We start from the raw sequence: 27,154 nt of genomic DNA on the forward strand, positions 1-27,154 counted from the left end.
TTGCCGGCGCGGGGGAGCGGTGAGTAGCGGCAGTCAGCAAGTGGGGATCGGAGGGGGGGGGGGGGGGGGGGGGGGGAGGAGAGATCTCCCCTCCTGTTCCTCCCCGCTTCTCCCCCGCAGCTCCCTGCCCGCTGCTGGCACCTGAACCTTTTGTCTCGAGCAGGCAGGTACTCGCAAAGGACAATGCTCGCTCTTGCAATTGCCCTTAGCGAGTATGCTCGCTCATCACTAGTCTGTAACCTTTGATACACATTGGTCTGAATGGGAGCTGTATATACAGAGGCAGAATATTTTTCGAAACTTTCGATGCATTGGAATCTGGCAGTACATGGTGAGAACATTGTTCTTCCTCTGTACAAGTCACTGGTCAGACCACACATGGAATATTGTGGACAAGTTTTGGGCACCAGTACTCAAGAAGGACATATCAGAACTTGAGTGAGGCATAAGAGGCGGGCAACTAAAGAAATAAACGGAATGGGCGGACTAGAATACCCAGAGGAGGGTTATCAAAATTGGGTTATTTAGTTTAGAAAAAAAAAAGGCTGTCCAAGGGCGACCTAATAAGATCACTTTCTGACCAATATATCAGGTTGACTTGTGTACCTTTTTATCAAGAGCCTCACTACATGCTTCTCATTGTTCCCTTATCTTCTGCCGCCTTCCTTCGCTTTATTCCCACTACCGGCGTTTCCGCGGCCCGCTAGACTTGCCTTATTTTCAATCATCCGCGTTGTACATGCCTATTCTCCTCTACCTTCTGCTGCTTTTGAATGTGACTCTTGCTGACAATGTACCATTCCTTTGAATATATTTGGAAGGTCTATTATTCAGCTTTAAATGTCAATATGCTCCGTTGCACCGTGTTTGTCGCAACAACTTGGCGCGTTGGGAAATGGCTGATAATTATTCTGTATTAGTGAAAACTTAATAAAAATAGATCATCTATAAAATGGCATTCTGACGTGAACATAAATAAAACAATGAAACCTGCAGTCACAGCTGTCAGGCTACAAATGAAGTGTACACTAATGTACTGGGCTCTAACAGCAGGAAATGCTGCAAACAACTTACCTTTAACAATGACTCGAAGGCCATTATCATACAAAATAAGAGCTTGACAGCTTCGGCGCACACATTTACTGTGGCGGGAACATAGTCGTAAGTATTATCTGCAAAGACAAAGCCCGAGTCTGCGTCAGCTTTATAGAAGCTTCATGCTTCACATGTCATTTCCAGTAAAAAGCCGTATAAAAGCACATGGTTTTATTAAATAGACTTTTCTACATAAGCTAAGAACGTCAGAAGCATTCATGAGCATACAATTACCTATGCCACACGGAGAGGGAAAGTTTGGGTGAACGGTTGGCTATAGACAGTCTACCGAAGGCAAGACTGTGCAGGAATATAAGAAACAGCAAAAAAAATTAAATCACATGACTGAAGAATATCCACAGAGCAGTTCCCTAAATTTATACAAAATGCCCATTTTTTAAGCCATTCTATAGACAGCTAAAAGGGTTAGTTTTGTTTCCAATATACCTATTAGAATGTTCTGAGTTAGAGGGCTCTCCCTTGTTCAGGATCTTCTACTATTAGCTTAGAGCAGAACTTGGCGTCTCCCGTTGTGAAGGAACCTCTTAGGGCAGTAAATCTGTATCCATCTTGTATGCTTCTGCCTCTGTCAGGTCATATTGTTGTCATTTTCCTTCAACAGGAATTTTGCAGACATGCACTAACAGATAAAGAAACCAGACTGATGGTCCTGTGTCAGCACAACCCGTTCTCCAAGAAAAGGCTATATCTTATTGTTTATACATTTTTGGTTTGAGAAAAGTCCTGACTAACAACTAAGAGGTCACTATGTTTATTTAGGGTTTACTAACCAATGATAATAAATGAATTCTAATAAATTATAATGATTACAAGTGAGGCGTGTTATAGCCTCATAGCAAATGTCTCCTGTATATATACTTCTGGTTGCTAATGTAAAAAAACAGAGGACTTCCAATCCCACCCAATGTATGTGTGATCTGCAAGGCGTTTCGTGACTATAAGCAGTTTATTGGGATACCAAAAGACATACCTTTTAGCAATCTGTGCCACACTAACAACTCCATTTTCCGTACTTTACATGAACTGATTTTGAAGTGTAGAATCATTTACCATGGGAATTGAAAATGGTTTATTGGAAAGTGAAAAATACATCAGACTTGCAGCCAACAATGACAGGGCTTGAAAACACTAGAACACAACTGCTCAAAGACTACGTCACAGTAAAATTTCCATCATACTGTAGTGCCATAGATTAACCCATTAGCGACTACCCCTTACTGGTTTTACATCCTAGCTCACTGGGTTTTAATCCCCAGGGACGTAAAAACATGTTCCCTGCAGGATTAAAACCCTGCAAGCTGCTGCGGGGACTAAAACCCAGGCTGTCATTCCTACCCCTGCTCACATGCTCGCCGGCAATCATATGAGTCAATAAAAAGTAAATGCCATGGGATAACACTACACAAAGATTTTAATCTTTTGCCTCGAGCTTTTATGTGAAAACTTCAAATAAAGGAATAAGATTTTTTTTTGCACGTTGAAGTGGCTAGATCTACTTTATTGAAAATAATTTGCTTCTGACTACCAAACAAAGCCAAGAGCTTGGATATTTCACTGGGGGGTGGATGGGGTACGCGGTCCCTGGTCACGTGATCAACGTTTACTAATAGAAAACTGCGATCACATAAAAGTAAAAAAAGTTAACGTTTCACCTTCTATCACGGATACGAGCCATGAAGGGAGGTGAAATTACTTACCTAGGGCCTCCAGGGATGTCCCCTGACAAGATATTTATCTGTGGACCTTTCCCCAACTTTGACACATTGCGCCCATCGGCAAAGTGGCGGACGCAAGCGCAGGAGCTGGTGAGGGCCTGGGAAATGTAAAGTCTCCTTGCTCCTGGCTACTAAAGGTAGTCGAGATCCTGGAGCACTAACTGAGGGCCGTAGTGAGCGGTCCCCCAGTCATGTGATCGCTGTTATCCAATGGATAATGGCGATTTCGTATATGCTTAAACACAGTTGAAGTCCAATGCTCCTCTCGGTTTGGTGGAGCTGAATTTGTTAAGGGGTCTAGTTTCAAAATGGGGTCATTTGTGGGAGTTCTCTGTCGTTTGACCGCTCAAGTTAGCAATGGGGCCTGGAACACCTTCAAGCAAAATGTCTGTTCTGAAAGCCATCAGCTGCTCCTTTCGGTTTGGGCCTTGTGGTGCATAAGGATATAAGATTAAGGCCACAACGTATATGTTTCTGAACACAAGACAAACAGGGATATCTATTTTGGGTGTAAATTCTCATTATCAAGTGCACTATAGAAAAAAATCCTGTCTTTTAAATGACATTTTGCAAAAATTTGAAATTTTATTTTTTCTCTCCTCTAAATTGCATTAATTCCTGAAAAGAAACTGTGGGGTCAAAATACTCATGACTCCCTTCAGTGAATACACTAAGGGGTGTAGTTTTTAAAATTGGGTCATTTGTGGGGGTATCTATCACTCTGACACCTATGGGCCTTTGCAATCTTGGTTTGGTTCAGGAAAACAAAATGTTCCTCAAAATGTATAATCAATGTTAAATTTGTACAGCTCCTAAATGGTTAAAAAAAAACAAAAAAACAAGTTTTTCAATGTGTGTCCAGAATAAAGTAAACAGATGGAAATATATATCTCATCAAAAATGTGTACAGTAGGTTTGCACATATTTGAGTTTATGCAGCTGAAAATGTTTAAAAGAAAATCATAGTTTTTTCAAAATGCAACCCAATTTTGGCACTTTTAATAAATATACACAAATTCTATTGGTCTATTTTTACCACCTAAATGAGTTACAGTATGTGGCAAAAAAAAAACATGTCAGAATTACTTGGATATGCAAAACTTTTACGGAGTTATTCCATGTTAAAGTGACAAAATTTGGCCTGGTCATTAAGGTGAAAACAGGCTTGGTCATTATAGGGTTGAAGAACAACCACAGAAGTTACATTCCTTCCATGGTGCCCATACAATAACTACACTGTCTAAATTGTATCTTCTGAGTACCATTGCGGTCGACTGATATTCCTTCCGAGTGTGCAGAGGGACAGCCGTACATGCAGCCTGAAAAGAATCTAACGCTCCTCTATATGTATACATGTTATTCTTCGTTAACTCTAAAGTAACCTTGACTTCATAAAATTTTATGTGCAAACAACCCATAAATACCCGTATCAAATTAACTCGGACGAAGCCGGGTAGATCAGCTAGTATGGTATATTTTGATATGCCAGAAATGTCTCAGATTGTTATACCCCTATAAAGTTAATTATGGCCTTTGGGATTGGTTCAGTTTACGATGTTGCCCTTGGATTAGAGGTTGTGCAACCCTAATGTAAAGTAAAGGTGTGCGGTTAGAGCTCTAGTGACATTACTAGTGCAGCAGTACAATCCTTGCAACAGCATATTAATGTAATAGCTGTTTATACAAAGTGGATGGACTTGTCATTTCTTCTGACTAGATAGTTACTACAACACCCATGACTGATACGTCTGAAAGCAACATTACAATTATTGTTCAAAGGAGAGAAAGTGAGCGATAACCGTTCCTTCTATGCGTGAGCCAATGAATGAATAACGAAGAATCGCTCACTTTCCATCGTTGGCTTATTTGCTTATCGTTCAGTTTAAACATCATTTGTTCACTTATACAGCGAGTGTGAAAGACCGAACAATTCTCTTTTGAACGAGCCGACAATGATCTGCTTATCTAAACTGGCTGCACAAGAGCGAACGAGCTAGTGGTGGCGTCACTCGCTCAAACGAGAATTGGCCCATCTAAAAGGGCCCCAAGTCAATGCAAGCAACTCAAGCAGCATGTTAACAAAAGGAAAAAAGTGTGCTAAAACTACTAAATATTTTAGGAAGGGTGTGCAGCCTCCAATATAATAGTCATAGGAGCAGCACTGAGCGTCTAGTGACATCTACAGTTCAAACCTAGTAACGCAAGTCAGTATTGCTCACGACTTCAGGCCTACAGAACATAATCAGTGAAAAACATGAATACTTAAGTTAAGGAACGGCAATGTAACACCAGCAACTGAAGGAGACGTACAGGCGTTTATAAGTCCCCATGTAGAGTCAGACTAGTTAGCTACATGTAGCGGTAAGGATCATCTCCAAGCGTACTTACCGGCTTCATGAGCCTCTTCTCTCCACTGACAGGCCCTACACGGAAGCAGCCAATTTGCAGCTTCTCACATGTAATATACGTTGTCTATCGTAGACCACTCATAAGCGGAATGTTCCTACATGTTAATGATTAACTCATGTGGCTATGCCAGGGGTTGGTAGCAGTGATGTTAAAAAGTTTTTCCCACTACACGAAGTTACAGCACAACTTTCAAGGCCAGTTGGTTATTACCTGGTACCCTCTTTCCTCCCAGTTCTGCCACAGATGCGCTAATTTCTGAGGCTCCTCTTCAGTCTTCCTGTCACTACTCAGAGCACACTGTGAACCGGTAGTCAGCCATGGCACGCCGCTTTCGGGTAAGCTAGTGCTGCTCACATGAGCAGCACTGGCCAATCAGAGCAGTGTGTAATTTTTTAGACAACCAATCTCTTAAATGGGACTGAGCTGCTCTCAGCCATGTGACCAATCACCAACGTGACATCACAACTCTAAGATACCCGAGTGCCATGGCCTCTTCAATCAGCTGACTTGGCAGGAGTCAAGAGTGGTGGACCACCACTAATCTGATATGGTCTACATCAATTTTACTGACTACAAGATAACATGTGATCTTTGTATATTTTGGTGTGCTGAATCCAAAAATCACGTCCATTAACTCAAGTCACGTCTGGTTTTCTCGCAAAAAACTGTTCACTAATAAACTGTTACAGGGGAAAAATAATAATCGCAATGCAAGCGAAATTATAAATTTATTGTTGTATTGGTGTGTGGTCTCTAGAATGTATATGGGATGTCCTTCAAGGGCACATGTTACACAGGGATGAAAACGTGTTGGCGAGAAAGATCTTCTGAAATATTTCATATGGACGAGGAGCTTGTAATGCATGGACGTAAAAGGGCTTATTGAGTCAATGGGATGTGGTAGTTCTCTACCTGCAGAATGGAGGCTTTTTATTGACAGTTCATAAGTCTAAAGTGAGTGTTGCCTCACAGTGGCAATATATCACCTTCCATTCCTATTACTCACTCGGTAAATACGAGAGAAACTTATGAATCCGTGAGAACCAGTCTCTAAAAAAAACAAATATAAGTGATCATTGCTGGATTTTATATGGCAACCTGAAAGTTATATTGATTCTTCTAGGGCAGTAAAGTTGATACACAAAGTTTCCTTGCTTCTTGTGCCTTTGGGATAGCTGAGCAAAGGCAGAACATTGTCCAAGGACAGAACGGCCAGCTAGAGAGAATGTTACAATTGGTAAAAAAAAAAAAGAAGTATCAAGAATGGACCACTTGTTAATCCTCAGAGTGTTGCTGCCCCACTGCATATAAAATTGGGACTAAGGGTGCCTTCACACTGGCGATGAAATCGCATGATTTCCCAGCGCTGCGAGAAATCATAAAATTATGAAGCCAATGGCTTCCAATGGCTCACTTCACATGTGCGACGTTTTGATGCTTGCAATGCAGCGTGAAAACAAGGTCGCAGCATGTCTATTCTTTTTATGATCTCGCCCATTGTTTCCAATAGGGCCGGCGGCAGCAGTGCTGGCCCCATTGACAGCAATGGAAGATTATCGCACTGCTTTGCCACTGCTGTGACAGCTGCAGCAGGGGATCCTTCAGCACAGCGGGAAATCCCATCAGTGTTGTTCAGTGATAAGGGGACTCCGCAGAGACATTGCGATCCTCTGCCACAGCTGTGACAGCAGTGGCAGGGAATTCCATCATCCCCATGGGGAGTCACTGAACACTGTGACAGTGCTGTGAAGATTGCTGGAGGAATTCCCTGCTGTAGCGGTCACAGCAGTAGCAGAGGATTGCGATCTTCTACGATTGACTTCAATGGGGCAGGAGCCGCTCCTGCGCCAGCCCCAATGAAATGAATAGGAGAACATCACAAAGGAGCTGTCACAGCTGCAGCAGGGGATTCCTCCATCGATCTTATCCCATTGATGTCAGTAGGGCTAGCGCTGCTGCCGCTGGCTCCATTGAAATCAGCCCTGCTGTGATGCGAGGCTGTTTCCCTGTGAAAACGCCTCGCATCCAGGGCTTTTCAGAAGGATTGCAAAAGTGATATTAAGGGTAGGTATTAAGGCATATGGCACATAACCATGATGGCAGACCACTGCTGGTGTTTACAGTGTGACAATCCTGGACAGAACTGTTCCAGAATATCCAAAGAGAGAAAATTTCTCCCCAAAATTCAAAATCTACACAACTATTGTTCTCTCGGTTAGACGATGGACTCATTTTTTGCTTGAAACCAATATTACCTGCCATGGCTTCTGCAGAACTTATTATCCCTGATATTTGACTTTATAACCTCTATTCAAACAGCTCTTATTTGTGAAAAAGTTGATATATCGCATTTTTTTGGACTTATGTGGCATCAGCACCTTTCATTTGGGTTAAATCAGTAGAAATACTGAGGTCAGCAAAATTGTTTTTTCAAAACATAGACCCACGTCCTGAGGATAGGTCATCAATACTTCAGATCAGGAAAACCTTAGTTTTAACAGAGCAAACAGTATGTCAAAAAATAAAGTCAACCCACCCTCGTTAGCGGAGAACTTCACCAGAAGAACACGGCTTGATCCAAGGCCAACAAAGGTAAAACCAAGCAGAAAGGTGTGCAAGTTGTATCTGGAGAACCATGATGACTTTATACAGGTCTTGCACCTCATTTTAGTCCGGATCACTCCAGCATGTCCTATTCAAACATAAAGATTACATAAGGAGGCAATAGGTGAATGGAGCTCATGAAGACAAGTGCTGGAGACTACTAAATTCATGTATTTACAGGCTACACAACGCTCAATGAGCACTATGTAGTGAAGGGAGAATGTAGGAGTGCCACTTCCCCTATTTGACCTGATGATCACATGACTGCCAAGTGCCCCCTGCTACAGCAAAGCTGCAAGGTCCTAGCAGACCTCTGATCAGCTCTACCAGTGACTAGAGGTCACTACAGGGGAATGTTTTCCCCTGTAACTGGGGCTCCTATAGATGAGCCAGCTGCAATGGAATAGTGTGAATGTACCAAAATAAAAAAAAATAAAAACACAATGAAAATGACCCCCAGAAGACAACCGACCTCTGACATCAACCTAAACCATCTCCAAGTGCACCTATAATTAAAGCCCATTCCTGTATCTTATTTTAGTGTAAATATATTCAATTAAAAAAAAAAAAAAAAAAGATATAAAAGAAAGAAAATTCTTTCTTTAGCTTTTTACCCCTAATAAACAAACTAGAAAAAAAAATATCAGTTGGGGAGGGGGATGGGGGGGGGGGGGGGGGGGAGACCGTAAAACCACCACACAGGTAAAATCTCTAAAAAGTATCCAATCCTTTTGAACCAAGACACGCTAGTCCTTAAGGGGTTAATTTTGGCAACTACAAGCTAAACAAAGCTAAGTATTTGCAGACAGTTGCTGCCATTATCACACTGTAAATATGGGATATGGAAAGCTAAAGTAAACGTCATCCTTGCATGTGTAATCTACTAATCCACCCTGGGGCCGTCTGTGATCTTTGTGCCAAGCGGTAAAAATATTCTTGGAATGTTTTTGCATTCAAAATCTATAGGAGCAAAGCGCAACATTTATGAAGACCCCCCCTCCCATAATGACTTCCACTAGAATGTCTTCCTACACAGTACACAAGACTATTGTAGGTACATCAGACATAACAGAAGAGCATGTACACTAAGGCCTTCCTCACACAGGCATTTGTAAAAAAATGGATTATACCTACCTGATAATCAGGTTTCCAGGAGTCTCCACGACAGCACCAATTGAGATTGCCTCCACCTGATAGGACAGGAACATACTGAGAGGTTAAAAGCTCCCCCCCTTCCCCACTTTCCTCAGTGGATTCTAACAAATTGCCGGGGTAGGAGCTCAACTTAAATTTCTTCCCTTAACCGGGGTTTTTTGTTGATTATAAAATATTATATCATATTTATTTATTCTTTATATTATATTCTATAGTTTCTTTCTATCCATTTAGGGGGGGGGGGGGGGGGGAGGTACGGGTGCTGTCGTGGAGACTCCTGGAAACCTGATTATCAGGTAGGTATAATCCATTTTTTCCCCCAGTCTCCACGACAGCACCAATTGAGTCGTACCAACAAAAGTTTATTAGGGTGGGATTGCTGCCGAGAGGACTTTGCGGCCGAAGGCCATGTCCTCGTCCTGCTGCACCTTTACCCTATAATGTTTAATGAACGTGTGGGTTTTTTTCCAGACTGCGGCCTTGCATATCTGCTCGACCGAGGCTGAGCTATGTTCGGCCCATGAGGATGCTACTGCCCTTGTAGAATGGGCTTTAAGAGCTAAGGGGATTTCCTTCCCGAGGGCTTTATAGGATTCTATAATGGCCAGGCGGATCCACCTGGCTATGGAGTTTTTTGCCGCTTTGTTCCCTTTATTTGGGCCACTGAACTGGATGAACAGGTTGTCGTCCCGTCTCCAGTGGCTTGTGGCATCTATGTAGCCTAGGACTGTTCTCCTGACATCCAGGCAGCTTAGGATTTTTTCTTCCTCGTTTTTAGGTTTGCTAAAAAATGAGGGAATTATTACGTCCTGGGACCTATGAAAATGTGATACCACTTTTGGCATGAAGGCAGGGTCCGTTTTAAATACTAATTTGGAGTCCGAGATTTTTAGAAATGGGTGGCGAATGGACAAAGCCTGAAGCTCGCTAACCCTCCTCGCAGACGTGATGGCTACTAGAAAAACGGTCTTGATTGTAAGCATTTTTTATCGGTAGTGCTTCAAATCGGCTCGAATGGTTCCGCTGACATGGCCCTTAGAACCCAATTAAGGTTCCAGTCTGGAACAAGTTTTATGGGTCTAGGTCGTAATCTAGCTGCTGCTGTCAGGAACCTGTTGACCCATCTATTGTCCGAGAACTCTGTGTCGCATATGGCGCTAAGGGCTGCGACCTGGACCTTCAGGGTACTTGGAGAGAGGCCCATCTGTAGGCCCTCCTGCAAGAATTCTAAGATCAAAGGGATGCTCGGGATAGAATCCCCGGAATCCCTTCCCTGTCTCCATGAGGAGAACCTTCTCCAAACCTTCTGGTAGATACGGTGGGTCGTCTTTTTTTCTGCTGGACAATAACGTTTCTACCACTCTTTGTGAGAATCCCTTCCCCCTTAGTGAGGATTCCTCAAGAGCCATGCTGTTAAGTGGAGTCTGTTTAAGCCCGGGTGGTTCAGTGGCCCGTGATAGCAGATCTGTCCAGGTCGGAAAGGTGACTGGGTCCTGGACCCTCAATGTTGTCAGAAGACCGAACCAACTTCTCTTGGGCCAGAAGGGGGGGGGGTGTCACCAGGATTAGCGTGCATACCTGGGTTCTGAAATGTTGTAAGACCCTGGGGATCAGCGGTAATCGGAGGAAACGCGTACGCTAGCCCCTTTCCCCAGTCCTGGCCTAGGGCGTCTATTGCCGTAGGATGATCTCCTGGCTGGAGGGAGAAGAAATTGCCTACTTTGGCGTTCTCCTTGGTTGCAAATAGGTCCAATTGTGGGGACCCCCACCGGTTGGTCAGGATTCTGAATGCCTCCAAGGAGAGAGACCATTCTCCTGGGTCTATCTGCCTCCCGCTGAGGAAGTCTGCTTTTTGGTTTAGTGTCCCTTTTAAGTGTGTTGCCGTGATCGAAAGGATCCGGCCCTCTGCCCAGTGGAAGATTTTCTGCGAAATGTTTTGCAGGGCAGGCGACCTTGTGCCCCCCTGGTGCCGAATATGGGCGACCGTGGTGGTATTGTCCGACAGTATCTTTATATGCTGGTTCCGTGGCGAGTTTCTTAACTGCTGTAGGACCTGCCATACGGCCTGTAGTTCTCTGTAATTGGAGGATTGTTCTTTTATCCTTTGGGACCACGGGCCCTGAAAGAACTGGTTCCCCACATGCGCTCCCCCCCCATCCCCTTGCGCTTGCGTCCGTTGTGATGTGCGTGGCTGGGTTTTGTAGCCAATGAACCCCTTCCTGCAGGTTCGCCGGGGATGTCCACCAACGCAGGGATGTTTTCACTGTGTTTGGGATATACATTTTTGTCCCTAGCGAGGACTGCTTTTTGTCCCATGTGGATAGGACGGAGGCCTGTAGAGCTCTGGTGTGAGCCTGGGCCCATGCTACTCCAGGAATGCATGATGTTAGGCTTCCCAGGAGAGACATGGCTTCCCGAATTGTGCATGATCGTTTCTGTAGGAAGGATCTGACCAGCCTTTGGATTTTTTGTATTTTTTCCTCGGGCAGGCAGGAGCATTGTAATTCTGAGTTGAGCGTTATGCCTAAAAACGTCTTCTTCCTGTCGGGGTCTAAGCTGGATTTTTCCCAGTTTATGATCCATCCTAAGGATTGGAGAAGTTCTAGCACTATCCTCAGGTCTTTCGTTAGGAGTTCTCTGGACTCTGCTATTATTAAAATATCGTCCAGGTAGGGTGTTATTAGGATCGACTTTTTTCTCAGGTAGGCAGCTACCTCTGCCATAATTTTGGTAAAAATTCTGGGTGCTGAGGAGATCCCGAAAGGCAGGCATCTGAATTGGTGGTGCTCTATTCCTTTGCCCATATCCACTGCGAACCTTAGGTATCTTTGGGACCCCTCGTGGATCGGTACATGGAAATAAGCGTCCTTCAGATCGATGGACGCCATGTAGGCCCCTTTGGGAATCAACTTTATCGTTGAAGAGATGGACTCCATTTTGAATTTTCTGTACTTGACACAGGTGTTCAAAGGCTTCAGATTCACTATCATGCGGCGTTTCCCGCAGGGTTTTCTTACTAGGAAGAGCCTGGAATAATGGCCCTGAGTTTCCTCATTTTGCGGTACGGGGGATATTGCGTTTAGATGTTGCAAGTCCCGAACGCTTTGCCTTAGTAAGTGTAACTGTTGCCCTGAGCCTCCTGTGATAATGAATTTCCTTCTGGGGAGGGACACCAGTTCTATCCGGTATCCCTGCTGTAGGATCTTTGGGATCCATGGGCCTTCGCTAATTGAGGCCCATTGGCCCACAAAGTTCCCCAGCCTTGCCCCTACGGAGCTGGCATCAGGGTCTCTGCTTGGGCTCCCCCTGGTGGGGATTAAAGAGGATATTTCTCCCTCTGCCCCCCTTGGGGTAACTCCAGCGGCCTGTCTTGCCCTTGCCTCGGTAGGCCTCGGGCTGTTGCCCTGGGGTTCGGAAGAAGGTCTTCCCTCTCTGCGGCTTTTCTTCCGGGAATCCCTTCTTTTTGTCGGCCGCCTTCTCCAGGCTTTTGTCTAGGTCTGGTCCGAACAAAAACTGACCGTAGAACGGGAGGGCGCATAGTTTATTTTTTGAGGCTAGGTCGCCTGACCATGATTTCAGCCATAGTACTCTTCTGGTTGAGTTAGATCGGGCTGTAGCTTTTGCCGAGAGTTTAACCGTTTCGGCCGCGGCATCCGCTATGAAATTTGTTGCCATGCGCAGGATAGGTAGGGAATTTGGGATCTGGTCCCTTGGCATTTTATTGGTTAAGTGTAGCTCCACCTGTTCGAGCCATACCCCCAGAGTGCGCGCCACGCAGGTGGCTGCGATCCCTGGCCTAAGTATGCTTGCTGCTGCCTCCCATGATTTTTTTTAGAAGGCCTTCGGCTTTGCGATCCATGGGATCTTTTAACCCCTTAATGACATGGCCTATTTTGGCGTTGAGGACCAAGCGATTTTTTGGTATTTTTCCATCTCCATTTTTCAAAAGGCATAACTTTTTTTATTTTTCCGTGGACGCGGCCGTATAAGGGCTTGTTTTTTGCGTGGCCAGCTGTAGTTTTTACCAGTGCCACTTTTGGGTACATAGACAATATCGTAAAATTTTTTAATTTTTTTTTTTATGATAACAGGGAGAGAAAACGCATCAATTCTGCCATAGATTTCTTTTTCTTTTTTTTACAGCGTTAATCATGCAGCATAAATGACACACTAAATTTTTCCTGCGGGTCGGTACGGTTACAACGATACCAAAATTGTTATTTTTTTTTTAGGTTTTTACACTTTTTTGCAATAAAACCCCCTTTTTTTTGGAAATCTTTTTTTTTTCTCTATAGCTGCATTCAAAGTCCTGTAACTTTTTTATTTTTCTATGTACGGAGCTCTATGAGGGCTTATTTTTTACGAGACAAGCTGTAATTTTTATTGGTACCATTTTGTATGGCTTTTTTGATCACTTTTATTGCATTTTTTGGGAGGCAAAATGCTAAAAATTAGCATTTTGCCTCTGTTTTTTAGCGTTGTTTTTTACGCTTTTTATCGTACAAATTAAAAATTGTGTTCAACTTTTTGTACACTTCGTTACGGACGCGTCAATACCAAATATGTGGGGTTTTAATTTTTTTTCCCTTTTTTTATGCTAATATTAGAAAAAGCATTAAAAAAAAAGGGTTTTTTTTACATTTTTTTTTACATTTTTTCTTTTATACTATTTGAGTCCCTCTGAGGGACTTACAACACTGTGCCTATGATCGCTGTTATAAGGCATGGCAGAGCTACTGCTCTGCCATGCCTTATCGCTTATACAGCGATTATAGGCACAGGCAATACAGGACGCCAGTGTCTGGCGTCCTGTTGCCATGGCGACAGGCCAGGCTCTCGCGATGACATCGTGAGTGCCGGCCGGAGACACAGAGGGAGTCCGCTCCCTTTGTGAACTCTTTCCCTGCCGCGATCTACTTAGATCGCGGCAGCGAAGGGGTTAACAGCGGGCGGCGCATCTCCGATGTCCCCCCGCTGTTACAGCGGGACGTCGGCTGTGACTGACAGCCGGCTCCCGCTGCGGGATAGCGCTATCTCCAGGACGTACCGGTACGCCCTGTTGCAGGAAGTACCAGGCTGCCAGGACGTACCGGTACGCCCTGGAGCGGGAAGGGGTTAATTGTGCGGCGTCCTCAAAGGGCAGGCTCGTCCTCCTAGCTACTTTGGCCACTGGGACGTCTACCTTGGGTATCTCTTCCCAGCTTGCGCAAACTTCCTCCTCAAATGGGTACCCTCTTTTTACCCCTCTAGTAGAGAAGGAGCTTGCGTATGGTTTCCTCCACTCTTTCTGGATTATTTTGGTGATATTCTTGTGGACAGGGAAGGTATGTTTACGCCTCTCCCCTAGTCCCCCGAATATCTCGTCTTGCAGGGTGCGTGGTTCTCTGGGCTCTTCCATTTTTAATGTAGCACTGACTGACTTAATCAATTCCGTTAAGTCGTCCTGATGGAAAAGGTATCTTTTGTAGTCCTCATCGTCTGAGGACTCCTCGGCCGCCTGTTCCTCTTGCTCCGATAGAACTCTCGGAGTCGGAAGGCTCGTCGGGAACATACGCCTTTTTCTGGCGTTTCGCTGGCGGGGCCAGCTGTGACGTTAGGGCTGATCAAACCTCCTCCTTCACCAGCTTCCTAACGTCATCCAGGAATCCCCCCGATTCCTCTTTGACTAGCCTAGCTACGCATGCCTTGCATAGAGGCCTCTGGTACGTAGCTGGCAGTCTCGTCCCGCACTCCACACATTTTTTGGGTTTTGTTCTGGGGGGTGGGGGGGGGGGGGGGGGAGATGTCTTTTTTATCCCCCTGACAAACAAAAAGGGGAAAGTATTTTTTGCGGGTAAATATGTAATTTTTCCATATACAATACATTGGATTTTGCATTTTGTATTTTTTGCCGCACTGACTACTTACGGCCGCTGAGGCTGAGGTTTCAGCTATCTCTGGGGCTGGAGCACTCATTACTATACCGGTGCTGCAGACACCCTGGGACCTGTAGTGCTGGTCCACCTTCTGGCTTCTCTCAGGTTCCTTATTTTGAATTTTCGCGCTCCTGCGCTAAGCCCCGCCCCCTCCGTGCGGCTCCTGATGCGAGCGTGATGACGTCACCACGCTGGGCACGTGACGCGACGCCCTCCAGGGCTTCCTGGAGCGCCGCGCTGTGACTATACAAGGAGGAGGAGGGGGACTGAGGCTCCCGCTTTGTACCCCCCATGGGCCGCCGCGAGAGGAACCTGGCCCGGGGGTTACCACCCCATGTGGCGTCCCGGGAGTCGTCTGGCTGGGAAGGGAGGACAGGCTGACCCACTGCCCTCCGATCCGCCTGTAAGTAATCCTGGCTGGCTTCTCCACCAGCCCCTCTCAGAGATCCTGCCTCCTGGCAGGACAGGAAGACACTGAGGAAAGTGGGGAAGGGGGGGGGGGGGGGGGAGCTTTTAACCTCTCAGTATGTTCCTGTCCTATCAGGAGGAGGCAATCTCAATTGGTGCTGTCGTGGAGACGACTGGGGGAAAATGCATTTTTCAAAGCTGCGTTTTCAGCAGCGCTGGCACGTGTTTTGTCAGCAGAAAAAAAAGTAAGCTGAATGTCAGAACTGTGTGAGGGATGCCTTATACTCATCTAGTTGGCGCCGTCGGGTTCCTCCCACTGCTCTCCAGAGCTCCGGGCACTTGTCATCGCCAACAGAGCATCTCTTGATGGTAACGGGGTTTGAAGACCCCGCCTCCAGTAAAAGATTGCTCCAATTGGCTCAGCCAGCGCTCAATAAACCAATCATAGCCAGCGCTCGATGAACCAATCACAGCCATTTAATGAATGACTGAGATTGTTGCATCTAGAGCTGGCTCTGATTGGCTGAGCCCATGGCTCAGCCATCGCAGCAATCTCTTGCTGGAGGCGCAGTCTTCAAACCCTGTTACCATCAACAGATGATCTGTCAGCGCTGACAAGTGCCCAGAAGCATGCCCAGAGCTCCGGAGAGCAGTGGGAGGGACCCGGAGGGCACCTGCTAGGTGAGTATTCCTTTTTTTCCCCACGTAGTGTAGCTTTTGGGGTAGGGTTTATATTTCAAGGCACCGCTTCCCCCGAAAATCAGGGTAGCAACCTGTGTTTAATGCTTCCAAAAACGCGGCTCAATACGCAACACACAACTGAAAACAGCCAAAAATAGAGCATACATCGCTATCAAAGCGCATCCTTGAAGACACTGCATTTTAATGCTTGTGTGAGTAGATCCGTTGAAATGAATGAGAGCGTTGTACAGTTTTGCGCAGCAATGAGAATGCAGCACTAAACGCTGCACAAAAATCGCCTGTGTGAGGGACGCCCAAGTGTTGTGCAGAACATATTTTACTGCCTGTTCTGGATACTTTGTCACATTTTTTTGCAATTAAAATAAAATAGTGTATTTCCGGGCGGTTGCACGTCAGCGTTGGAACCCCTGGAGGCCCCGTCACAGATCTGGAACAAATTACCGGATGTAGTCCTTTCTTTCCAGTTAAATGCTGGGCAGCTGGGTGGAAACTGAACGGACGCCATGATAGTGAATGGGGTCTATTTGGCGCTGTTCGGTACCGTCATAAGACAGGACCGCTTGGCCATGGGGATTCCCCAATGCAGATGTGAAAGCCCCCGCAGATATCCCCTGTTCTCACACTATCCACGAATGCCTTGCACAGCTGATTACTGCAGGGAGAACCAACAAGAGCACAGATGAAGAGATCAGTGGCACTATGTATACACCGGGAGGCGCTCTCACTAGGACATTCTACAACTTTGTCATTTCTGTCCAGTCTCTTAAGAAAATTAACCTAGACAATTACAGAGCAGATTTAGGAAAACCAAGAAGGAAAAAAAAAACAAAAAACAAAAACACTATCTTGCCTTTAGCAACCAATCACAGAGCAGCTTTTGATTTTCAATCTAATGGATCGCACCGATCGCAATTAAGTCAATAAAAAGTTAAAAAAAAAAAAAAAAGCTAAAGATTCAGCTGTGTGGGTCCAATTCATCAGGGCAGCTAAGCGTACTCACCCCTGTCCTCAGTGATGTCCCGTGGCGATCTGGTCCTCCGGGACCAGACGCCGCCCTTTTGCGAATGTGCGGCAGATGCATGACGTCACTTACAGAAGGCCAGGAGGCCCGGCAAATTTGAAATCTCCTAGCTCCTGGCTCCTAAAGGTAGGCAGGAGATTTCCCCAAGCCCGTGATTGTCGCTATCCAATGAATACCGGTGATCACAGAAAAGTGAAAAAAAAGTTTAAAATAAGCTACGTTTCAGCTGCCCTTATGGATTGGCTCCATGGGGGCGGGTGAAAATACTCCCCCGACCCTCCGTGATGTCCCGATCTCGGGACTTGCCGCGGGCTTCTGCGCATGCGTCAACGTGGCGTGTATGCGGAGAAGGCCGGAGAGACCGGCAAATTTAAATTCTGCCTGCACCCGACTGTCAAAGATAGCCAAGTGCAGGGAGATGTCATCGGGCACCGCTGTATGCAGTTCCCAGTCACATGGTCACTGTTATCCATTCGATAACAGTTATCATGGAAAGTTTAAAAAAAAAAAGTTAAAATAAAAAGTTTAGAAAGTTAGTTTTATCTTCCCTTACGGATCATATTTGTGAGGGGAGATGAAATTACATAACTAAGGTCCCCAGGATTTCTTCCACAATGGGATCTTTATCCGCGGACCTTATCACGGCTTCTGCGCATGTGCCCGTCAGCAAAATGGCAGACACATGCGCAAAAGTTGAGGATTGCCTAGGAAATTTAAAATCTCCCTGCTGTTGGCTACCAAAAGTAGTTGAGAACCTGGAGATGTCACGGAGGGGGGCAGTATGCTGTTCCTGGTCATGTAATTGCCGTTATCCAATTGGATAATGGCGATCACGTAAAAGTTTTAAAAAAAGGTGGTTTCATCTCCCCTCACCGATGCAATCTGTGAGAAGAGATTAAACTTTTCACTGGAGGCCCCTGTATTTGAACCCCAAAGCAATCCTCCTCCGTGGACCTTCCTGGCTTCTGCACATGCGCCCACCGGCAAAATGCCAGACACATTCGCAGAAGCTGGGGAGGACCTTCTGGGTACCAAAGGTCGCTGAGAGCCTGGAGCAGTGACTGGTGGCCTCATTGAGCGGTTGCAGACGACTGGATAGGAATTACAGATTCCACATGCGTCTGATCCACAGTAATACGCGGATCAATACAATGCACTGGATTAGACAGTTCTGCTCACATTAGCGGGTCAGAATTACGTTATGCACTCGCACAAAACAAAACGCAGCATGTTCTATTTTACTGCAGATATCCATGACAGAGCCCATCATGCTCCATGGTTGCGGATATACCTGCAGTCCATATTCAACTACATTGTGAACGGGCTGCAGGTACCCGCATTATCGCTAAGCGACCATGCGAGAAATACAAACAAGCGGCGTACTGCGCACGACCGCCTGTGTGAGTACGCAGTTATGAGGCTGTATGCAGCGCCGCGGCCGTGCGCACAGATGGGATCCGCTGCAGCCCCAGGAACGCTCGCCTTCCTGCAGATCCAGGAGCAGCTTTTTAAGCTCCTTCTGTGTGAGATCTCCCCACCTCAGCAAGCTTACGAAGCCTCACAGAGCACCAGTTTTTACACCCCATCCCCGCCACTGAGGTCAAGAAATACCCCCCAAAAAAGCATGGGAGGAGGGGGTACCCATTTTAATTGCCCCATGTGCCCATCCCAACCAGCCTCCGTAATTACCCCTGTCTTCAGAAATACCACACAGTTTACATTATTACTTTTACCGAAGATTTAGGGAATGCTGAAAAGGGCGCGGAGCGGGGGGGGGGGGGGGGGGGGGGGATTATTTTTAGGGAGTCAATTTATTTTTCTGCACTAGTGAGCAATTGGGCCTGGAATGTATTCAGTTGTGCCCTACAATCCAACGGGTGTTCCCTCCATTATAGGCCTAGCCATGGGCCCTGTAAGTAGATTAGGGCCACAATGGGTAGGTTTCTGAACACGGGACAAACAGGGGAATCCATTTTAGAGTGTAAATCCTCATTTTCATATGCACTATATTTAAATGACATATTTGCAAACATATGAAATTTTATTTTTTCTCCTCTAAATTGCATTAATTCCTGAAAAAAAAAACAAACCCGTGGGGGTCAAAATACTCCTGACCCCCCCCCCCCTCAGTGAATATAGTAAGGGTTATAGTTTTTAAAATGGAGTCATCTGTGGGGGGGGGGGGGGAAATCTATCATTCTGACACCTATAAGCCTCTGCAATCTTGGCTTAGTGTAGGAAAATAAAGTGTTCCTCAAAATGTTGATAATTAATATAATCAATGTTAAATTTGTACGTCTCCCTAAACGGTTTAAAAAAAGTGTGCTTCAAATGTGCTTCAAGAATAAAGTAAATAGATAGAAATATATATCTTATACAAAACTTTGTACAGCATGTTTGCACATATTTGAGATATTGCAATTGAAAATGTAAAGAAAACATAATTTTCTCAAAATTTTCCCAATTTTGGCGCTTTTAATAAATATGCATAAATTCTATTGGTCTATTTTTACCACCCATGTACAATATTTGGCGAAAAAAACAATGTCAGAATCACTGGGATATGCTAAGCCATTACAGAGTTATTGCATGTTAAAGAGATACAGGTCAGATTTCCAAAATTTGGCCTGGTCACTAAGGCGCAAACAGGCTTGGTCACTAAGGGGTTAACAGAAGGTTGCTTCAACAAGATGACGCAACTTGCCACACATCTAATGCAAGCATCAGGGAAATCCCTCATCTCAAATCCACCACCCAGCAAGCACCCTCCACTCACGAAATCAGACTGAGTGCCCCTTTAATTCGAACCACTCATTCCCGACTCCAAGACTTCTCCAGAGCAGCACCGATCCTCTGGAACTATCCGGGCAATCCCTGACACACAAAACCTCAGGCGTGCTCTAAGAACACACCTCCAGCACTTGGCAGAGGGGCGGTGCCAGCACAGTTAGCGGGTGCCAACTTGGATTCTGAACTCTAGCTCACCTCCACACTACTTTGTTCAGCCGCTCACAGGTGGTGCCGCAGCTCCGACCCCCCCCCCCCCCCCCCGCCATAAAAACTCGTTTTAAAAAAGGATAACATAGCAAAATTAAAAAAAGGTAACATCTAGGTTCATAATGATAGACAATGAAAAGATTTGGATATTTAACACAAAGTAAATGCACTCCTGCTGATTGCAGCTGTTAACCCTTTAAATGCTGCTGTCAATTCAGATAGTGGCATTTAAATGACCCGTTAGGAGATAGGGGGTCCCGTTTGGTTGCCATGGCAGCCAGGGGCCTTCCACCATTGCAGATTGCCTATCAAGCCATGCCTCTAGAGTGGCTTGATAGATTCCCTGTCAGATTGCAATATTATTTAATACTATGGTATTATAGCATACTACATGAGCGGTTAGACCATCACAAGTTTGTCCCCATTGTCCAGTCACTGAAAAAACTAACTTTATATGTTGTCTAGTCTGTTCATTTTTTTTTATTTGAATCTAATAATGAGGGTGGAACCCTGGTGTATGGATGGCCACCAGAAGGTTTGAACACACTGTGACCGATTTTAAAATCAGTAAATTAAAAAAGAAAAAAGGGTAATAGAGATGAGCGAACGTACTCGTCCGAGCTTGATGCTCGGGCGAATATTAGGGTGTTCGGGATGCTCGTTACTCTTAACGAGCACCACGCGGTGTTCGTGTTACTTTCACTTTCCTCTCTGAGACGGTAGCGCGCTTTTCTGGCCAATTGAAAGACAGGGAAGGCATTACAACTTCCCCCTGTGATGTTCAAGCCCTATACCACCCCCCCGCTGTGAGTGGCTGGCGAGATCAGATGTCACCCGAGTATAAAAATCGGCCCCTCCCGCGGTTCGCCTCAGATGCGTTGTGAGTTAGCTGAGGGAAAGTGCTGTTGTGTTGGAGCTGCTGTAGGGAGAGTGTTAGGAGTGAGTGTAGGCTTCAAGAACCCCAACGGTCCTTCTTAGGGCCACATCTATCCGTGTGCAGTACTGTGGAGGCTGCTGTTAGCAGTGTTGCACAATTTTTTTTTTTTTTCAAAACCGGCTGTGCAGAGCATTGCGCCCTGCAGTAATACTACAGGGACAGAAGTGGTGGTTAGGCAGGGAGAGTGTTAGGAGTGAGTGTAGGCTTCAAGAACCCCAACGGTCCTTCTTAGGGCCACATTTAACCGTGTGCAGTACTGTGCAGGCTGCTGTTAGCAGTGTTGCATATTTTTTTTTTTTCAAAATCGGCTGTGCAGAGCATTGCGCCCTGCAGTAATACTACAGGGACAGAATTGTGTAGGCAGGGCCAGAAGACATATATTATTGATTGAATATAGTCAGTGGGCCTTCCCTTTAAAAAAAAAAAAGGGAAAAATTCTATTTGGCCTGCCTCTGACAGTCCTCAGCGTTCTGGGTACGTGTGTGGTGGGTGGAGAACGTAAAGAAATCATACGCAGCCAGCTACGTTTAACAGCAGGCTTGCGCCAATTTATTTCCTGGCTGGGAAAAAAATCACTGCTCTGCTGCACTTCATATAACACTGCAGTTCTGTGGAACACATTTCCTCTTATCTGATTGAATATAGTCAGTGGGCCTTTCCTTTTAAAAAAAAGGGAAAAATTCTATTTGGCCTGCAGGCTTGCGCCAATTTATTTCCTGGCTGGGAAATCACTGGTAATACAGCATGCTGAGGGGTAGGGGTAGGCCTAGAGGACGTGGACGCGGCCGAGGACGCGTAGGCCCAAGTGAGGGTGTGGGCACAGGCCGAGCTCCTGATCCAGGTGTATCGCAACCGACTGCTGCGCGATTAGGAGAGAGGCACGTTTCTGGCGTCCCCACATTCATCGCCCAATTAATGGGTCCACGCGGGAGACCTTTATTAGAAAATGAGCAGTGTGAGCAGGTCCTGTCGTGGATGGCAGAAAGTGCTTCGAGCAAGCTATCATCCACCCACAGTTCGGTGCCGTCCAGTGCTGCAAATCCGAATCCTCTGGCTGCTGATCCTCCTTCCTCCCAGCCTCCTCACTCCACTACAATGACACATGCTCAGGAGCGGGCAGACTCCCAGGAACTGTTCTCGGGCCCTGCTCAGATTGGGCAGCAGTGGTTCCTCTCCCACCAGAGGAGTTTATCGTCACTGATGCCCAACCATTGGAAAGTTCCCGGGGTCCGGGGGATGAGGCTGGGGACTTCCGGCAACTGTCTCAAGAGCTTTCAGTGGGAGAGGAGGACGATGACGATGAGACACAGTTGTCTTGCAGTGAGGTAGTAGTAAGGGCAGTAAGTCCGAGGGAGGAGCGCACAGAGGATTCGGAGGAAGAGAAGCAGGACGATGAGGTGACTGACCCCACCTGGTGTGCAACGCCTACTCAGGACAGGTCTTTAGAGGGGGAGGCAAGGGCAGCAGCATGGCAGGTTGGAAGAGGCAGTGCGGTGGCCAGGGGTAGAGGCAGGGCCAGACCGAATAATCCACCAACTGTTTCCCAAAGCGCACCCTCGCGCCATGCCACCCTGCAGAGGCCGAGGTGCTCTAAGGTCTGGCAGTTTTTCACAGAGACGCCTGACGACCGACGAACAGTGGTGTGCAACCTTTGTCGCGCCAAGATCAGCCGGGGAGCCACCACCAACAGCCTCACCACCACCAGCATGCGCAGACATATGATGGCCAAGCACCCCACAAGGTGGGACGAAGGCCGTTCACCGCCTCCGGTTTGCACCGCTGCCTCTCCCCCTGTGCCCCAACCTGCCACTGAGATCCAACCCCCCTCTCAGGACACTGGCACTACTGTCTCCTGGCCTGCACCCACACCCTCACCCTCACCTCCGCTGTCCTCGGCCCCATCCAGCAATGTCTCGCACCGCACCGTCCAGCCGTCGCTAGCGCAAGTGTTTGAGCGCAAGCGCAAGTACGGCGCCACGCACCCGCACGCTCAAGCGTTAACCGTCCACAGAGACAAATTTATCAGCCTTGAGATGCTGCCGTATAGGGTTGTGGAAACGGAGTCCTTCAAAAGTATGATGGCGGCGGCGGCCCCGCGCTACTCAGTTCCCAGTCGCCACTACTTTTCCCGATGTGCCATCCCAGCCCTGCACGACCACGTCTCCCGCAACATTGAACGCGCACTCACCAATGCGGTTAGTGGCAAGGTCCACTTAACAACGGACACGTGGACAAGCACAGGCGGGCAGGGCCACTACATCTCCCTGACGGCACATTGGGTGAATTTAGTGGAGGCTGGGACAGAGTCAGAGCCTGGGACCGCTCACGTCCTACCCACCCCCAGAATTGCGGGCCCCAGCTCGGTGGTGGTATGTTCGGCAGTGTATGCCTCCTCCACTAAAGCACCCTCCTCCTCCTCCTCAACCTCTGTCTCGCAATCTAGATGTGTCAGCAGCAGCAGCAGCAGCAGGACGTCGCCAGCAGTCGGTGTCGCGCGGCGTGGTAGCACAGCGGTGGGCAAGCATCAGCAGGCCGTGCTGAAACTACTCAGCTTAGGAGAGAAGAGGCACACGGCCCACGAACTGCTGCGGGGTCTAACAGAGCAGACCGACCGTTGGCTTGCGCCGCTGAGCCTCTAACCGGGCATGGTCGTGTGTGACAACGGCCGTAACCTGGTGGCGGCTCTGCAGCTCGGCAGCCTCACGCACGTGCCATGCCTGGCCCACGTCTTTAATTTGGTGGTTCAGCGCTTTCTGAAAAGCTACCCACGCTTGTCAGACCTGCTCAGAAAGGTGCGCCGGCTCTGCGCACATTTCCGCAAGTCCCACACGGACGCTGCCACCCTGCGGACACTGCAACATCGGTTTAATCTGCCAGTGCACCGACTGCTGTGCGACGTGCCCACACGGTGGAACTCTACGCTCCACATGTTGGCCAGGCTCTATGAGCAGCGTAGAGCTATAGTGGAATACCAACTCCAACATGGGCGGCGTAGTGGGAGTCAGCCTCCTCAATTATTTTCAGAAGAGTGGGCCTGGTTGGCAGACATCTGCCAGGTCCTTGGAAAGTTTGAGGAGTCTACCCAGGTGGTGAGCGGCGATGCTGCAATCATTAGCGTCACCATTCCTCTGCTATGCCTCTTGAGAAGTTCCCTGCAAAGCATAAAGGCAAATGCTTTGCGCTCGGAAACGGAGGCGGGGGAAGACAGTATGTCGCTGGATAGTCAGAGCACCCTCCTGTCTATATCTCAGCGCGTTGAGGAGGAGGAGGAGCATGAGGAGGAGGGGGAAGAGACTGCTTGGCCCACTGCTGACGGTACCCATGCTGCTTGCCTGTCATCGTTTCAGCGTGTATGGCCTGAGGAGGAGGAGGAGGAGGATCCTGAAAGTGATCTTCCTAGTGAAGACAGCCATGTGTTGCGTACAGGTACCCTGGCACACATGGCTGACTTCATGTTAGGATGCCTTTCTCGTGACCCTCGCGTTACACGCATTCTGGCCACTACGGATTACTGGGTGTACACACTGCTCGAACCACAGTATAAGGAGAACCTTTCCACTCTCATTCCCGAAGAGAAAAGGGGTTCGAGAGTGTTGCTATACCACAGGACCCTGGCGGACAAGCTGATGGTAAAATTCCCATCCGACAACGCTAGTGGCAGAAGGCGCAGTTCCGAGGGCCAGGTAGCAGGGGAGGTGCGGAGATCGAGCAGTATGTACAGCACAGGCAGTGCAACACTCTTTAAGGCCCTGGACAGGTTTATGGCTCCCCACCAAGACTGTGTCACCGCTCCCCAGTCAAGGCTGAGTCGGCGGGAGCACTGTAAAAGGATGGTGAGGGAGTACGTAGCCGATCGCATAACCGTCCTCCGTGACGCCTCTGCCCCCTACAACTACTGGGTGTCGAAGCTGGACACGTGGCCTGAACTTGCGCTGTATGCCCTGGAGGTGCTTGCTTGTCCTGCGGCTAGCGTCTTGTCAGAGAGGGTGTTTAGTGCGGCTGGGGGAATCATCACAGATAAGCGTACCCGCCTGTCAACCGACAGTGCCGACAGGCTTACACTCATCAAGATGAACAAAGCCTGGATTTCCCCAGACTTCTCTTCTCCACCAGCTGACAGCAACGATACCTAAGCAATACGTAGGCTGCACCCGCGGATGGAAGCATCGTTCTGTATCACCATCCAAAATGGTGACATTTCTGCTTCATCAATCTGTGTATAATATTCCTCCTCCTCCTCCTGCTCCTCCTCCTGAAACCTCACATAATCACGCCGAACAGGCAATTTTTCTTTGGGCCACAAGGCTCACTCATATAATTTTTCCAAACAATTTTTATACGTTTCAATGCTCTTACAAGCGATGAAACTTTAACTTCAACAAATTTTTCGTTAAACTGGGCTGCCTCCAGGCCTCGTTACCACTTAAGCCACATTGACCTAAGCGATTAATGGGTTTCACCTGCCATCTTGGTTGGGCATGGCCATTTTTTTCTGAGGTACATTAGTACTGTTGCTACATCAATTTTTTTGGGCCCTCACCTACAGTGTAATTTCTATGTTCTTCGCCTGCACTCATGGTACAGAAAGGTGAGTGGGGTTGGCCTACACTTTTGCTACATAAATGTAACTGGGGCCTTGTCTATACTGCAGCTACTAAAATGTGAAAGAGACTGTTATCTCCCTAAACTGCTGCAATGGGAATTGTTACTGGGGCTTGTCTTGAGTGCTACTATTACTGAAATGGAACTAAGACTGTGCTCCTCCTATACTGCTGCTTCGGAATTGTTACTGGGGCCTGTCTTGAGTGCTACTATTACTGAAATGGAACTAAGACTGCGCTCCCCCTATACTGCTGCTAGTGATATGTTAGTGGGGCCTGTCCCTAATACTACCGCTGAAATGTTAATAATTCGGGGCTCTGCCTATACCGCAGCTAATGGTATGTCACTGGGGTGTGGAAACAGAGGCTTCACAAAGACATGATGGCGGCGAGGCCATTTCCCACCAACGCTGTTACTGTTAAGGGGCATATAACCACGCACACGTGGAGAGGACACATAGTGCCTCCAAAACATCCCCCTCCTCCTCCAACAATGAAAACATTCTTGGCAAATACCTTTGCATTGGTCCGTCTGGTGGCAGTCCAAGAATTTCACCTTTAACGACACAACAAGAGAGCACCACCACCATCCCCCCGCCACGGCCCACTTAATCATGGCCACATTCCGAAAACCAACTACATAAAACGGTGCTACTAGGTCCGCAGTCACCACCACATTACCACCAACGAGGTTACTGTTAAGGTACATATTACCAGTCTGACTGGGGCATGCAGTGTGGGCCAAAGCCCACCTATATTGTATCTGACGTTAGCTCTGCTGAGTAGGGCACTGCAATGGGATATATTTATGTACCAGCGGTGGGTTCCAGGGAGCCACCCATGCTGTAGGTGCACACGGAGTTTAACCTACATCTGTCCACTTCTAAAGAACCCCAGTCAGACTGGGGCATGCAGTGTGGGCCGAAGCCCACCTGCATTAACCACGACATTACCTCAGCTGTGTTGGGCAATGCAATGGGATATATTTATGTACCGCCGGTGGCTTCCTGGCACCCACCCATGCTGTAGGTGCACACGGAGTTTAACCTACATCTGTCCACTTCTAAAGAACCCCAGTCTGACTGGGGCATGCAGTGTTGGCCGAAGCCCACCTGTATTGTATCTGACGTTAGCTCTGCTGAGTAGGGCACTGCAATGGGATATATTTATGTACCACCGCTGGGTTCCAGGGAGCCACCCATGCTGTAGGTGCACACGGAGTTTAACCTACATCTGTCCACTTCTAAAGAACCCCAGTCTGACTGCGGCATGCAGTGTGGGCCGAAGCCCACCTGCATTAACCACGACATTACCTCAGCTGTGATGGGCAATGCAATGGGATACATTTATGTACAGCGGGTGGGTTCCAGGGAGCCACCCATGCTGTGGGTGCACACGGAATTCCCATTGCGGAGTTGTACCTGCCTGTGACTATTTATAAAAAACCGCGGTCTGACTGGGGCATGCAGACACCTTGACAGAATGAATAGTGTGTGGCACATAGGTTCCCCATTGCTATGCCCACGTGTGCAGCTCCAGATGGAGGTGGCACAGGATTGGATTTCTCATTGCTT

At 47.3% G+C, this 27,154-nt stretch overlaps 1 protein-coding gene across 1 annotated transcript in view; it reads right to left on the bottom strand.

The window, feature by feature from the left end:
• The window catches only part of SLC35A5 (solute carrier family 35 member A5), a 36,220-nt gene that overhangs the window by 6,632 nt on the left and 2,434 nt on the right, over positions 1 to 27,154 (bottom strand). Inside the window, 3 exon segments of the mRNA XM_066599994.1 lie at positions 1,075 to 1,095; positions 1,098 to 1,172; positions 7,777 to 7,932. Coding sequence (XP_066456091.1) covers positions 1,075 to 1,095; positions 1,098 to 1,172; positions 7,777 to 7,906 — 226 coding nt within the window. The 5' untranslated portion in view covers positions 7,907 to 7,932.

Source organism: Eleutherodactylus coqui, chromosome 4 (genome assembly GCF_035609145.1).
Source record: "Eleutherodactylus coqui strain aEleCoq1 chromosome 4, aEleCoq1.hap1, whole genome shotgun sequence".
Lineage (NCBI taxonomy): Eukaryota > Metazoa > Chordata > Amphibia > Anura > Eleutherodactylidae > Eleutherodactylus > Eleutherodactylus coqui.